We start from the raw sequence: 16,562 nt of genomic DNA, 5'->3' as shown, positions 1-16,562 counted from the left end.
GAAGCAGAATAAAAAAACGACTTAACTATAAAGAGAAACATGATCACTATAGTTTGAATGCTTTACAGCATTCAAACAATGAGCCAAATAATCTGGTGTTTGTTAGAGATTAAAACCCTCGTCAGAGCTGAGAGGAGTCTGACCCAACGGCTGAACGCGATCAACGACGTTTCTTTAGTTACAAGTCACCTGTAGGTGATGAAGACTGGTCACACAATTCTGTTAAAGCAACTGAACAAACATTTTAAAGTGTCTGCTTCACTTGGGGCTGGGGCATAGCTCAAGTCTTCCTTTACAGAAACACATTCATCACACGAAGGTTGTGATGGCAACAAGTCAGCTTTCAGTCAAAACGAGCTGTGTTCATGAGAGAGTTTCCAAAAGGTCCCGAAACATTTGCGAGGGTCTCTTGGTCACATTGCTTAGATCTTGCAGGAGTGTTGGAAAAATTGCAAAGTGAAATTCACACAAAGTTTAGAAGTTTTATTGTTTTGTTGGGAAAAGTGTGAGTTGCAAACAAGCAGAGACATAATTAAAGAGCAAGTCACCCCCAAATCAACATTTGTTTCTGATAAACGATATAAATGTGTGTCTAATCGTGCTGCAGACACGTGTAGTCAATAGTTTTGTACTTTAGTGGATTTTAGTTCAAATTTGAATTATCTGCCTAAAACTGTCAGTGTTGTGTCATTGTCAGGTAAAAACTGCACTGCATTTGAATTTAAATCTTCCATCGCTATTGGCTAAGAGGTACCCTAGAACATTAGCTGGTACCATATGATGTCACAATATCGTTGTGAGCCTGTGTGTGTGTGTGTATTTGTTAGCGGCTCCGCCCTCTCGGTCTGCTAGGCAACAGCGTTTGTGGCATTTTTAAAACAGGAAGTGGGAGTTGAGTAAGAATCTGGTAGGGGGTGACTTGTTCTTTAAGTAAATTAAGTTCAGACGTGCACTAAAGTTTTGAATCAGGTAATCGGGATTGTTTTTTCCTTTTTTTTTTAGCTAACTAGCCGCCAACAGTCACTGAGTTTTGAACAAAGTGGACAAACTCAAAGTATAGAATCCACAAGTTTAGTGACAATGTTTTCCATTAAAGGTGACATGTTACTACCTTTTTTCTTGTAATATTCTTACGGTCGATACCAAACGTGGTTACGATGTTCTTGGCTTCTGAATCCATCTCGCTTAAAAATTTTTAGCAGTTTTGTTCATGGCATTTTCAGAACCTTCCAGAATGAGCCATTTCTCCGCTCAGTCCCATACAAGCTGGAGCTGGCCACGCCCACCCACCCTACTTTCAGGCTGCTATGAGCTGAGAAGCTCCGATATCCAGTCAAGCCGCAGCTCCTCTTGCAGCAGCTCTCTCCTTCATGTGACAGATAGCTCTATTTGTGACATCACAAACAGGGTCTGTATCAAATGGCTCATTTTAGGCACACATTGCTTGTTGGATGGATAATTTTCATGTCTGGAGGTTTTACAGAGGCAGTAGACGCCAAACATGGCAGCACAGCAGGATTCAAAATTCAATACAATTTAATTCAAAAATACTTTATTAATCCCAGAGGGAAATTAGAGTTTCAGTACACACAATTCTGAGATCAGACATACATACATAGACACATGACAAGAATTTGTGACTGTGGTCTTTTGCAACCCGAGTCACGCTACCGTAATAGATCAAGAGGGTTTATATGAGGATAGAGTCAGGGGGAGAGGAAAAAAGGCACTTCAGAGTTACCCTCAACAGAGAGGGCAGCTTTGCTACACACGAAAAACCCACCTCAGACAGATATGCACACAGACTTCAGACATTACACAACATAAGTGTCCACTAGGTGGGGAGGTAGGGTTGGGACTGTCCTCACTTCAGTGCGTGCAGCCGCATGGAGCAGCTTTCATCACCTCCATTTGGACAGGGGAGGGAGATAATGGGTTAGAGAGCACAGTGACTCCTATATACGGTTCCACGGCCTTCACCGGTCACAGTCCCGCCCAGGCTGAGTTTCCATAGCGACGGCAGCGTTCCACATTTCTTCTGAGGTGGAGTAATTACTTCAGCCTCACAGGCTCCAAGGGCACCAGATTCAGATAAGAATTGTTTTGGGGCCAGACAGAGATAATTTCCTCTCTGCCTTAGAGTTCTGTTGGTCTTCAACCCCTCTAAGCCAATAATGGCGTAAATTAATCTATCCAAATCCGTGCTGATCCGTCCACTCGCTCCTTGATGGAATCCACCTTCTGTGCCAGAGCCTGAATCTCAGCCAAAGTTTACGACTCATCTTGACAATTATATGTGTTAGTGCGTTCACAGCGCGATGCATTCCATCCCTGAGCTCCAGGATTGAGCCAATATTCCTCGAAAGCTCGTTAATTTTCCGGTAAGCCAGGTAACCGCTCAGGCCAAACAGCAGGAATCCTGACACCAAAATGACGAATATCCAGACATCTTCAGGATCCTCTGCAGACAGTTGAGAGAGGCAGATCAGGTTCCACTGTTTCCAGGAGTCCGTGATATACCCAGCTGGCTCTGTCCCAGAGGAATATCTGGGAGCCCCTTCTCCCGTTCTCATCACTGAAAAAATTTTTGTCAATTGCATTGAGAGACCAACTGACCAGATCCATTTTTAATAATTTCCAGTTTCCAGAAAAAAATGCAGCTTTCCAAATGATGTCCCCTTTAATCACAGAACGAATAACTGGAGCTCTAATTTTAGATGTAAGTGACGTGTAGAGAAGGAAGTTAATCACGAACATAAAGATGAAAGTTTTAGTTTAGGAACATTTCAGATCCAGGAACAAACCTACGTCTAAAAATCTAAACGATAAAGTATTTAGGATGCTCTGCTTTACCTGAACTGAATTCTCTCCTTTTTCCTGTTAAACAGGTTAAATTTCCTCCCAGCATCAGAGATCTAATTTGTGCTTTTACTGTGAAAATATTCTCACACAGAGTCCAGAACAACAAGCATCCTGAGATTTTACAAGTATGAGGAGAATTCCCTGGAATCCGGGATTCCCGGTATCAGCCTCTGTCCAGTGTTAATGATTCATCATGTGATGCGTTAATAGTTTTTATGAGTTTTATTGTCTTTGTGTCCCGGATGGTTCACAGACTCTCTTTTAATGACGCTGTAAACAAACTTTCAGTTTCAGTTCGTTGAGTTTTTCTCTGAAACTTCCAACTTCAGGGGCCGCTCCGGAGGCCTGGAGCCACCGTACCGTGATGGAGGAGCTGAAGCTCCAGAAAACGAAAACAGAGAACTGGAAAAAAGATTTGTGTTAATAGAGTCCACTTCCTCTCTTCGTTCGCCGTGTCAGGCTCACGCCGCTCATCTGATTAAAGGAAAATGCTAGTTTTCCGGGAACAGACCGACTGAGTCGGACCAATGAAAACATCAACATGAGTTAAGCTGAGGAGGGAGGAATTTCATTCATTCAACAGTGTTAAAGCTGCTTCAGTGTCAGAAGGATGAGTGCTGCTCAAACATTGTTTAGTTCCTCGGTTTTAATCAGACACATGAACAAAAACACAGAAATGGCTTTTATACAGGTTTACGTAAAATAACTTTAAAAGTTGTGTGGATTTATGTAGAAAACACGACTAAGGTTATAAATAAACAGGTCCTCGGGCCAACACACCCTTCAGTCGGAGGGGAACTAAGTGGATGAACTGGATCCAGACATCCAGGAGAACTGGGTTATCTTTCTGTCCAGCTTCATTGTTTTGCTGATTTAATCTGTTATCGGTTTCTCTCGAGTGTCCCACAAGATCACACAAGTCTCTGCTGATCCAAAGACTCCCATTAATTTCATCTGAGTGAGGTTTAAACGGGAGGAGAGGTGATGAAACCTTTTTATAAACAACCAGGAGGAGGTGTGGGGATTGGTGATTAAACCGGTCCAGGCAGGAGTTCTGCTCCCAGAGGGAGCTGGATCGTTATTTATAACAAGCTGTTTGTGGTCACGGGCCCATCTGACCTGCAAACCTGATGTTTGTTCCCCAAACTCCTTCCAACACTGAAAACATCTTAATAGGTTGCTTATTCAACTCTGTTATTCACCGCTGGACCAATTCAAGCTAAATCTCACCAGGATGCAAATGTTGGCAGCTAACTATTTTCTCTGTAGGGGCCCTCTGCCCCGGGGGCGGTGGTCGACTGTAGCCTCCTGGGCACTCTATAGGTAGTGTTTAAGTGGAGGTGGGGGTCTATGCTACCCCTCCTCTGAGCGCCCTGACTTAAGCCTGGTTCATGCTTCTCCGTCAGCTCCAAAATGGACAGACACGCACGCATGGACGGAGACATTTTGCTCTCATACTTCTCCGTCTCCTGGGGAGTGTTGCAAAGCAATTCCCCACCAGGACAACAGAGGGCGTAGCGCTGTTCTGTGGTATCCTGTCATTTATTGGTCCAAGATAGAGTGTTTATATTGTGTTTTTTGTATATAAGAGACTTTTTAACAAAGACAAATTTGTCTCTCATTCTCCTCCACCTCTTCATGCGCTCGCCACCTCTAAACCCACGTTTTCTGTCATTTCCGCCCACAAATAAAATGCTTGCTGCGTATCTTTTCACACCTCCAGTCACGGGCAGTGTTGGGAGTAATGCGGAACAGAAGTAATTAATTACTGTAATGCATTGCTTTTTGTTGTAATGTGGTAATGTAAGGCATTACAGGGATATAAAATGGTAATATTTACTCGGTACAATTGTCAGTAACGCGGTAATTACAATGTATTTTAAACCCACAATCAAGATGCGTTTCTTAAAAATTCAAATTGCGGGAAACCCGAAGAAAGATCCAGTATCTGCATATATTACGTCATTTATGGACTCAGCTTTGCAGGCAGAGAGGACGCAGCGGTAACGGCTCAAATACTCCAGCTGCATCCTGCGCGCGGCCGCTGTAACATTCACAAAATCGCTCCACTAAAACAAAATAATTCACTTGCGATCGTTCATATCAGCGCATGTTCTCTGGTATTTTGTGCTTTTCTGACGTGCTTTGCCTCATCTGAGTTAATCTGGGCCCCGGTGATTTCAACTCATTACTGCTGGAGCACCGTGCATCTGAAGATCCCTTTGGCTGATCGTTAGAAAGTAGGAAGTCTAGGAAACAGTTTTTTCTGGAAGACGGAGAAAACATGCAGCATGCAGGAAGGTTAGAGAGAGAAAGGGCAGGAAATTATTCAAATAAAATCAAGAAAACAAAACGAAGTGCTTGAAAAGAAAAAAGTAGGTAGATTTATCCCCAATACACATGTTTACCAGTGAAAAGCAATAATATATAAGCATTTAATATTTATACATGTGATAGAATCAGATCACCCCAGAAGTCAGTCCCACATCCAGGGCCGTATCAAGGCATTTGGGGACCAAGGCTAAATAGACTTGGAGCCCCCACCACCTCACTCCCTGCTCAGTTAATCTAAGATGGCAGCATGCTGAGAGTACAGTTTGTTGTTGCATTTATTACATAAACAATCCTTCTAAAGAACTGTTTTTAACAGCAATCCTAGCTCAGACACCACATCACCTTCCACCGGATGTGTCATGAGTTCACCAGGCATCAGATTACCAAACTCATACTGAAGTTGTTTTGTTGAAAGTAACTTAGAGTAATGCAAAAGTAGTGTAATGCCTTACATTTTAAAATCAGTAATATTGTAATGTAATGAATTACTTTAAAATGAGGGTAACAAGTAATAAATAATGTATTACAGTTTTGAAGTAACTTGCCCAACGCTGGTCACGGGGAATTAAACGTTCATGTTTTTAGAGTTTTTTCGTGAGGTATTCTTCAAGCTTCTCCGTGTCTGCCGCTAGTTATCCTTGGATCTCTTTATGTTTTTGAGGGCGCAACGGCGACGGTGTAGACGACAGCGGCGTCCTGACCAATCACAAGCTTGCGTCGTCCGTCTCGACGGACGGATGTTTAGAAAAAGAGAGCTCGACTCCGTCCATCCTTGCGGAGCTCTCCGGCAGGCCCGCAAGGACAGATAATGGCGTTGCGTGTCTCCGCACTGACGCAGACGGAGAAGCATGACTCAGGCTTTAGTGTGGAAGACCTGATGCTGCCGGGGCAGACGGCTCCTCTGATGGCGTTTCCTTGCCTTACCTTACTTGGCTCATCTGGACTCAGCCAAATATAAACTTGTACTGATTTGTGTGTGTGTGTGTGTGTGTGTGTGTGTGTGTGTGTGTGTGTGTGTGTGTGTGTGTGTGTGTGTGTGTGTGTGTGTGTGTGTGTGTGTGTGTGTGTGTGTGTTAATGTTTTTAAACTGTTATGGGAATTAGGGGTCATTTTGTAAAGCACTTTGTTTGAAAAGTGCTTTATAAATAAAATCTGATTGATTGATTGAACCGGAGACAGATTATAATCCCAGAACTGGGACGTTGGTGGAAAGTTTTATATCATAAGGGCAAAACTCCAGCAAAATAAAATTTCTTTCTTTTAATTTAATTACATTTTCTTGCTTCAACATGAAAATGCTCTAAATATTTCCAAAAACTTCCTGCTCCAAATCTTTTCCGTGTTCAAGTTTTCAGTGAGTCTCAATAAAAGCATTTCTGGATTTAGTCCAACCTGAGTTTGCTTGGAAAAGTGGTCAGATGTTCACGCACATTCTTTCACTGCAATTTAGTCTCAAAGTGTCTCAATTTGTTTGCAACTGATTCTCCTGTTATTCCCCGTCTAGTCGCCAATCCTCCATAAGCTGACTCCCGTTTCTTTACCTAACTGAGTCACAGAAACTAAATGGAGAAGGGTTTGAGACATGTTTGAGACATGCTCCAGACACTAACAGAAGGATCAAGGAAATGAAGAACCTTCAGAAACATTTTAAGATATTATAGAAACGTGTGAATCTCAGTTTTCATCTTTAGGGTTTGACCTTTCCGTAACCCACCCAGGTTCACAAAAGTGCGATTTTCTCACAATTTTGCACATTTTCTTGTACATTTCTTGTGGCCAAAAGTTTTGTCATGCGAATCATGTTCAGTGTAAAATATTTATGTTCCAAGTAAAAAAACAGACAGGAAATTGATCAACCTGTCGAGCTGTTGCCTTCCCAAAAAGAGGGTTGGCGTGTCAGGAAAAGTCCGATTCCTCCTCTATTCCCGTCGTCACTCAAAATCAGAAAAAATACCAGAAATGTCAGAAAATCACTTTTAGAATTCAAAAGCTTGTGAATATAAAACGTTACATCAGCTTGAGCAAAATTAACAACAAAGAAATTAACAACGAAATTATTAAATCTAAAAAAAATCTACTTTTTTTTTAGCCACATTTTAAAAATCAGAAAAAACAAAATTGTTTGTTATAAACGATTTTCTGTCTTTGTCCAACAGGCAGCCGGTGACAAAAAACACCTTCCGGCAGTACCGAGTTTTAGGAAAAGGTGGATTTGGGGAGGTAAGTACCCGCAGGTCATCTCCTGAACACACCTGAATCGGATTTGGGTCAGTTTCATCCTACGGGCCAAAAATGATCTAATGCACTCCTACTGCTCACGGCACCAAACAAAAGAAATACGGTTTTCGTTTACCCAAATATTATTTTTATAGAATAGGTATTTTCTCACAGGCAATGTTGGAGCGTGAGATCGATAGGTGGATTGGTGCTGCGTCGGCAGTGATGCGGGCGTTGTGCCGGTCTGTCATGGTGAAGAGAGAGCTGAGTCAGAAGGCAAAACTCTGGATTTACCGGTCGATCTACGTTCCTACCCTCAGCTTTGGGTAGTGACCGACAGAACGAGATTGCGAATACAAGCGGTCAAAAAGAGTTTTCTCCGCAGAGTGGCTGGGCTCTCCCTTAGAGACAGGGTGAGAAGCTCGGTCATCCACTGCTCCTCCACATCGAGAGGAGCCAGTTGAGGTGGCTCGTGCATCTGGTCAGGATGCCTCCTGGACGCCTCCCTGGTGAGGTTTTCCGGACACGTCCAACAGGGAGGAGACCTAAAGGAAGACCCAGGACACGGTGGAGGGACTATGTCTCTCACCTGGCCAGGGAACGCCTTGGGATTCCCCCGGAAGAGCTGGCCCAAGTGGCTGGGGAGAGGGAAGTCCGGGCCTCTCGACTTAGGCTACTGTTCCTGCGACCTGACCCCGTACAAGCGGATGAAAATAAATGAATGGATGGATGTATTTTCTCTGTGACCTTTCAGAGCTTAACCTTTGACCTTTAGATCAAACTCAAGCACCATTTTCTTTTCCTGATACCGTCCTGAAGGATGGAACCAACAGAAAATGTGTTTGGATCGTCTGAAGGAAGGAGATCCGTCCGACGCCACTGACCAACTGTCAGCTTTAATAGTGACAAATGATTAAATAAACGAGCGTCGGGTCACGAGATAACGAGAGAGGTCACGAATGGAGTCGGGTGGGTTCAGACAGGCAGAGATGAGAAAATAAAAGGAGATTAAATATTAGCTTTGTGGAAATTCACAATATTTGTGTAAATATTTACTCGTGTTGCTCTGAAGCAAAGCATTCGCTCCTCCTGAAGCGCGTCTCTGTGTAAAAGTTACCGCCTCAGTTTAGAGAATGCTGCCATCTTTAAACACCTCTAATCTAAATCCAAAGTCTCTCTGACCTCTGACCTCAGAGTGAGGGTCGCTCCGGGAAATTACCTTTAACCAGTTTGTCGGGCATCAGCTCTCAGATGAAGGCTAATGTTTTTCCTCCTGTATGCTCCGGAGCTGGTGTTATTTGTAAGTCTCATTTCGCTGCTGCAGCGTTTTACTAAAATAAACCAGAAATTTCTTCCGTTTGAATCAAACCTCTGTGTGAGTTTCTCCCTGGAGCTCGAGGTCACTGATAATCTGAGACATCAGATTGTGTTTCTGTTTTTCCAGAGAACAGGAATATTTCAGCTTCCTTATGCAACAAGATGAAGAAGATCTGAATATTTTCTGTGAAACGGGGCACAGAGTCCCATTTATGTTTCAGAAAATGTAAAGCCACAAGTTTCATTGGTGCAGCTTTCGTTTGTCTCCCGCAGGTGTGTGCGTGTCAGGTACGAGCCACGGGGAAAATGTACGCCTGCAAAAAGCTGGAGAAGAAGAGGATAAAGAAGAGGAAAGGGGAGTCCATGGCGCTCAACGAGAAACAGATCCTGGAGAAAGTTAACAGCAGATTTGTTGTAAGAATGAATGAAAGTCAGTTTAATACGTTTAGGGGTCACTACTCCCCCTGGTGGCTGAGAGCTACAACTACAGTAAAATATTTAAATTACAAATAAACTGAATCCTGATTCAAAAGTTTCATTCATTCTGAAAGAAAAACTGATCAGTTTGCAAGAAAAGAATCCACGAAAAAGAAATGTTTGTGTGTCCAGGTGAGTTTAGCGTACGCCTACGAGACGAAGGATGCTCTGTGTCTCGTGTTGACGCTCATGAACGGCGGTGACCTGAAGTTTCACATCTATCACATGGGCGAGGCGGGATTTGATGAGACGAAAGCCATTTTCTACGCTGCAGAGATCTGCTGCGGGTTGGAGGACCTGCACCGGGAGCGGATAGTCTACAGGTGAGCACCTTCATCGATGAAACACCTGAACCTCATCGGCCCCCCGTCTTGTTTTCACTGCTTTTTCGCCTCTTCCACAGAGACCTGAAGCCAGAAAACATCCTGCTGGACGACCACGGTCAGTCTCACCAAAAACAGGAACTCTTATACGTGACTTGGGTTCATTTTATGAGAATAGATCAGAAAAGTTCAAATTTTTAATATTTAAATCCGGTGTTAAACTCTAAATGTTCTGTTTAGGGCCTGCCCCGACTCAAAGTCAACCTCCAGACCTCCGAATGGAAAAGTTTGTTTCAGAATATGTAGTTAGATCAGCCATAAATGAGCAATTAACATAATTTCATAATTTTGATTTTAATAAATTAGGATTATTCCATAATTTATGTTGATAAATAATATTTCAGTGCATTAAATACAAATCCAGTAGCTGTTGTGTTAGTTGACCACCAGAGGGCGCTCTGACTCCAGCTGGGAGCTGAGCTACTCTCAGGAAACTCAGGTTCAGTCTGAAGTTTTAGCCAAATATCTTAAAAAAACACCCGACAGATTTTAACGAGACTCCCCGGAAGTCTTTGTCAGGTGTCCAAATGCGATGGATTCACTCTTTTAGTCACTCTGAGTCAAGATAGCCATCACTGACCTGAGAAAACACTAGAGCCATAAGCCCCACCCACATCCTGGCACACAAATATGGAGTTTTGTCTTATATCATCCGTTAGAAAATACAAGTCAGAACCTGCAGAAAAGAAATGTTTTAGAATTTTTATTCAGACTTTATTTTGTTTCAGCCTCTGCAGACAAACATAAAAATGTCTGAAACTCCAGCCTAACTTTATTTATAACGCACGACAGAACAAATGTTTCACAGTAAAACAATAGACCTCATTTAAGCTAAAGCAGCTTTAGCACATCTGGTTGGTGTTGAGTCCCAGCGTGGTGTTTTTGTAGCTCAGAGTCATAAAAAATGTTTGTTTCATTTTCTTCCATCGATGTTAAAGATCTGACCAAAGCTAACCAAGATTGATTTCAGACTAAAACAGGGAGATCAACAGAAACAAACATCTAACAGGTGTGTGTCTCCAGGCCACATCAGGATATCGGACCTCGGCCTGGCTGTTCATGTTCCAGAAGGACAAACCATCAAAGGTCGGGTTGGAACGGTGGGATACATGGGTGAGTTCTAGTCACTCACATCATGCTTATCTGTCTTTCTGGAGATTTTTAGACTCCTAAGAAGTAAAAAAGGGTGAAAATTTTAAAACGAGATCTTCTGCAGATCAAATAGTTCCTCCAGCTCTGGGTCTGGTGTGCTTAACCCCGCCCGTCCCATCTTGCAGCTCCAGAGGTGGTGAAAAACGAGCGCTACACCTTCAGCCCCGACTGGTGGGCGTTGGGCTGCCTGGTGTACGAGATGATCGAGGGCCAGTCGCCTTTCCAGCAGAGGAAGAAGAAGATCAAGAGGGAGGAGGTGGAGCGGCTGGTCAGGGAGGTGGAGGAGGAATACTCCAGCAAGTTCTCCGAAGACGCCAAGTCCATCTGTAAAATGGTACGAGGAGCCGCTGGATAAGGGCGTCATTATTATAGCTTCATTAAAGAGCAAGTCACCCTCTACCAGTGTCAGGGACCGAGCAGTAAAACTCCAGGACAATGGTATAAAAAGAATATTTTCTCAATTTATTTCCATAAATAATTAACAAAAATCAAGACAAAACGGGCCCAAAGGAAAGAATGGCCACAAAAATAACCGTAACTAAAAGTAACAAGACTGGTCCCAAAGCTGAGACACACGGGGGAATTTATACACAAACGCTAGCCTACAGACAACGAGGAGGGGAGAGACAGGGGAAACTAAGACAAACAATAAATACACCTAGGAAACTAAGTCAACAAAGTAGAACTACCACAAAAAGGTTAAACTAATACCTCCTAACAAAATCTGGTAAACTCAATTAGAGCTTCAGAATTTCTGGTATCTGCTTTCTGCTTTCTTCATGATCAAGTTCTCTCTCTCTCTCTCTCTCTCTCTCTCTCTCTCTCTCTCTCTCTCTCTCTCTCTCTCTCTCTCTCTCTCTCTCTCTCTCTCTCTCTCTCTCTCTCTCTCTCTCTCTCTCTCTCTCTCTCTCTCTCTCTCTCTCTCTCTCTCTCTCTCTCTCTCTCTCTCTCTCTCTCTCTCTCTCTCTCTCTCTCTCTCTCTCTCTCTCTCTCTCTCTCTCTCTCTCTCTCTCTCTCTCTCTCTCTCTCTCTCTCTCTCTCTCTCTCTCTCTCTCTCTCTCTCTCTCTCTCTCTCTCTCTGTGTGTGTTCGTCCAATCTCCGCAAAATACAAATAAAACAGTTAATGATCAAATAAACTATGTATAAGATAAATTACTAAATGTGTGCACCCATTAGTAAACATCTTAAAATATTGCAACAAAATGAAATAATAAACCAGCGTGTGGAAAAAATATTTAAATAATACTAACACTGAGAAATGGCTGAGTATTTCTCAACTCCCACTTCCTGTTTGAAAAATGCTACAAATGCTGTTGCCTAGCAGACTGAGAGGGCGGAGCTGCCAACAAATACACACACACAGGCTCACAACGACATTGTGACATCATATGGTACCAGCTAACGTTCTAGGGAACCTCTTAGCCAATAGCGATGGCAGATTTAAATTCAAATGCAGTGCTGAGTTTTTACCTGACAACGGCACAACACTGACAGTTTTAGGTGTGTTCATGCTGTGTCGTGGTTCTAATTCCATGCTGTCGTGCTTTTTAAAACACAGAAAAAGTTTCGTTACCTGTTTTCCTGCTACGTTTCGTCTGCGGCTGCAGACTTCCTCAGGCTGACGCTGATGGTCCTTCTCCATCTATCCGTGGGCAGCAGAGGACGTTGTCGCCCTCTGCTGCCCACTCTCCCCTCTCCGACGATGCAGTCCCATGCGCGGTCCAACGTGTAAACTCCATCTAACATTGACGACACAGGCAGCATAAAATTCACTTATGAGTCGGAAACAGAAGGCAGCATAGCATTTATGGATATGAAAATAACCAGGCAGACCGACGGGACCCTAAACATAAACACATATAGGAAACCAACACACACAGACCAATATCTATTATGTACAACAGAACACCCCACCATACACAAAATGTCAGTAATCAGAACATTATATCACCGAGCAAACATAATAACAGAAGAAAGAGACCGTAAACAAGAGGACAAACACATACAACACGCTTTAGACCTGCAGATACCCGACATGGGCGATAAACAAAGGAAAACAAAAACAACAACAGAAAGAAAAGAACAACCTAAGCAAAGAACCAGAAACCCAGAAAGACAAGAACCAAAACCAGTGATAACCCTACCATACATCAGAGGCATAACAGAAAAAATAAGAGCAACAATGAAAAAACACAACATAAACACACCAACAAAACCATACACAACAGTTAGAAACAGACTAGTACACCCAAAAGACAAAATATCAGCTGGACTTAAATGTGGAGTCATTTACGAAATCCCATGCAAACTTTGCAATAAAACATACATAGGAGAAACGGGACGCCAACTCAACACACGAACAATAGAACATAGAAAGGAGTGTGAGAAAGAGGCAAGTAGAAAACACACAAGAGCAGCAAAAGAAGAAGCAGAAAGTACAATAAAGTCAGCCGTAACAGATCACTGCATAAGAGAAAACCATATAATGGACTGGGACAACACAAGGATCATGAACACCGAACAACAGAAATACAAAAGATGGATAAAAGAAGCAATCGAGATAAGGAGACGTGGATGTGGGGCCATGAACAGGGACGACGGAGTTTACACGCTGGACTGCACATGGGACTGCATCGTCGGAGAGGGAAGAGCGGACAGCAGAGGGCGACAACGTCCTCTGCCACCCACGGATAAATGGAGAAGGAAGTGACGCCACCATCAGCGTCAGCCTGAGGAAGTCTGCAGCCGCAGACGAAACGTAGAGAAAACAACAGGAAACGAAACTGTTTCTGTGTTTTAAAAAGAACGACAGCATGGAACTGACAGTTTTAGGCAGAACATTAAAATTTTTACTAAAATGCACTAAAGTGCTAAACTATTGGCCACACGTGTCTGCAGCACGATTAGACACGCATTTATATAGTTTAGAAAAGACAGTTGATTTGGGGGTGACTTGCTCTTTAAATAGGAAAAAAACATTAAATTAACTAAAAAGAAACTAAATGTAAACAAGTTCCTAATAAACAGAGAATCTTACCACTTCATTTGCTATAAAAACACAAACATCACTGCTACAGTTAATGTATCAGTTGTATTATTTACTAGTTACTCAGTAATAATTAGCTCTACTGATGACTTTTGATGTTTTGGGGTTATGAGAGAATATTTAATATTTAAAAAGAATTAAATATTTATATATGATACATTACTGACCGTATTTAAATACTAAATAATACAAATATGAGTTTTTACATTTACAGGATTTTAAAATTCTTTTAACACTTTTTTTACATGTTCTGGGTTCTGCGGCACATTTAGAATGTTTTTACCTGAAATTAGTTTTAATCATGCGGGTTGTGGAAGATTAGTTACTCCGTTTAGTTTGTTATGTATTTTTAGCTGCTGGCCAAAGATCCCACTGCGCGGCTGGGCTGCCAGGGGGGCGGAGCCTCCGAGGTCAAAGGTCATCCCATCTTCCGCTCCATGAATTTCAAACGGCTGCAAGCCGGAATGCTGCAGCCGCCCTTCGTCCCTGATGTGAGTTCCCCTCCAACTCAGCAGAAAGAGGAAAAATTACTTTTCCATCCAGGGTTTAAAAATGCTATCTAATCTAATCTAATCTAATCTCATCTAATCTCATCTAATTAATAAAATTCTCATGAAGTTCTCCAGAGTTTCGGGCTCTTTTCCAGTCCAGAATCAGAACATTTTTAGTGCAAGTTTCAAATTCTGATTTTTGAATCATTCAAAAACTATTTCAGATTAAGAATAAATAAACTCAGATAATAGTAATAAATAATCCAGAACTGTGGGTCAACAAAGATTTTGCTTGCTATTTAGTCAGATTGAGACTAACAGGAAAGCTTTCATTTACGACTGTTTCAGGAGGAGGGTGCGTAACAACATTCATGCTCATCTCAGTGAGGAACAGGAAGTTAATTTAATCTGATAAATTACCGTGGATTTGACCACATTAAAAGGTTAAATTACCCAGAAGAGCCTCCAACAGGAAGTGAGGCTCGTTCTTCTTCTGCTGCCATTTTAGTGTCTCTAACTTCTTCTGGGCTGTTTGTCGCTGCGTTTCAGCCTCAGGCCATCTACTGCAAAGATGTTCTGGACATCGAGCAGTTCTCCACTGTGAAAGGCGTGGAGCTCGACCCAAAGGACGAGTCCTTCTACAGCAAAGTGTCCACGGGGAGCGTTCCAATTCCCTGGCAGAACGAGGTGAGAGGTCACGAAAAGTGACGGAGTGAAGCTAGGGTTTACCGAGTCACAGGAGACGAGAAAACGTCTTCAGGTCCATCCAGATAAAAATAATGATTCAGGATTTGATAAAACCTAATTCTAGAAGCTGAGAAAGGCTAAAATTCTCACGGTCAAACCATTTATCTGGATTTGGTTCCAAAATACGAACAACGTTAAATTCTAAAAGTTAGTTTAGATTTTTTGTCATGTTTCTGGTTTTAATTCATATCCGATTGTCTGCTGGTTTACCTTCCTGCAGATGATCGAGACGGAGTGTTTCACGGAGCTGAACGTCTTCTACGAGGACGGTTTGGTGTCCCGCGACCTGGACTGGAGAGGACAGCCGTCTCCTACGCCCAAACACGGGCTGCTGCAGCGGCTCTTCGGCAGACAGGTGAGTCTGAGGGCGCGAGCTGAGGAGAAGAGGTACGCCGCAGGCAAATTACACCTTCATTATAGCAGAATGTCCATTTAACCCCGAGGGATATTTTCCTCCAGAGCTCCAGACCAAGTGGTTGTGTCGAGCCCTGCACCTGCAGGCGTTAAACACACGGGTTAACTTAGCTAAAACCCCAGAGGAACAGCGATGGTGCAAGATCACCGAAAAATGTCACCGTACAATATTTATGCTCAGCTGTCCCTACCAGATTAGAAAGTCATAAAATATGAAGCCAAAAATAACTAACTACCATTTTTGTATTGATGAACATTGAATGGAGTCAAATTGACCCCACGGGTAAAAGCTGCTCTTCGTCTCCCCCTACAGGACTGCTGTGGGAACTGCAGTGACAGCGACGACGAGCCCACCAGGCTGTGAAACGCTCACGGACACACGATCCGTTTTGTTTACAACTTTTGCACATGTGTATTTTTAAGGTAGTACTATCTGTAAAAGTCAGAATGTATATTTTCAGCCATAATCGCCAGAATGTTTGATGTTATTTATCTGCTGTTTGGGAACATGGACGGACACATTTCTGTTCATTTTGAGTCATTTTACTCTTCAGGGAAGCTTTGCTTTCGTTTATTCAGACACTGAACTGAGAGCTGCTGCTGAGCGGCTCCACAGGAACAGCACCTGCTGTAAAAGTGCCTTGCTTGTGAGCACTGTGGCAGTAAAGGAGTACTGGACCAGTTTCTCTTTAAGTTTTTCCCACCTGGTTGAGGGGAACCGATAAACTGTGACCCTTGCGTCCGTTCTCTGCTCTGCTGTGACCAACAAACTGTTTTTGATCTGTTTGCTTCAATATTTTGTTTTCAGATGATCAGAATTGTAAATTCTGCTTCTGCACGTGGTTGAGATGGTTTTTTTAGACAATCAACTCCAGCTTCAGGTTATAGTTGTTGGGCAGAATCCAGTTTTACGTCTCCATTGTTTAACAGAGACCCATTACCCATCATGCAACACTGTGCCTTTCCTTCGAGTCACTGTGGAAAACTTTTTATTATCAGTAGCAAACTTTAAAGTTTGGGTGAGAAAAACCAGACGGGGTCTCAAAACGCTCTCCAGGTGTCAAATAAAAAATTTAAAGGAGTTCTGATTTTTTTATTGTTACAGAAGATAAAATCATTAA

The 16,562-nt window shown here is 42.7% G+C and overlaps 1 protein-coding gene across 1 annotated transcript in view; it reads left to right on the top strand.

The window, feature by feature from the left end:
* The window catches only part of grk6 (G protein-coupled receptor kinase 6), a 65,463-nt gene extending 49,476 nt beyond the window's left edge, over window positions 1-15,987 (top strand). The window contains exons 7-16 of the mRNA XM_054730937.2: window positions 7,353-7,416; window positions 9,004-9,144; window positions 9,340-9,530; window positions 9,611-9,648; window positions 10,614-10,703; window positions 10,868-11,076; window positions 14,143-14,280; window positions 14,830-14,967; window positions 15,248-15,382; window positions 15,755-15,987. Coding sequence (XP_054586912.2) covers window positions 7,353-7,416; window positions 9,004-9,144; window positions 9,340-9,530; window positions 9,611-9,648; window positions 10,614-10,703; window positions 10,868-11,076; window positions 14,143-14,280; window positions 14,830-14,967; window positions 15,248-15,382; window positions 15,755-15,805 — 1,195 coding nt within the window. The 3' untranslated portion in view covers window positions 15,806-15,987. The remainder of the gene's footprint in view (window positions 1-7,352; window positions 7,417-9,003; window positions 9,145-9,339; window positions 9,531-9,610; window positions 9,649-10,613; window positions 10,704-10,867; window positions 11,077-14,142; window positions 14,281-14,829; window positions 14,968-15,247; window positions 15,383-15,754) is intronic.
* The last annotated feature ends 575 nt before the right edge of the window (window positions 15,988-16,562 follow it).

The sequence above is a fragment of the Nothobranchius furzeri genome, chromosome 10 (genome assembly GCF_043380555.1).
Source record: "Nothobranchius furzeri strain GRZ-AD chromosome 10, NfurGRZ-RIMD1, whole genome shotgun sequence".
Lineage (NCBI taxonomy): Eukaryota > Metazoa > Chordata > Actinopteri > Cyprinodontiformes > Nothobranchiidae > Nothobranchius > Nothobranchius furzeri.
This window is presented reverse-complemented; position numbering and strand designations above follow the sequence as displayed.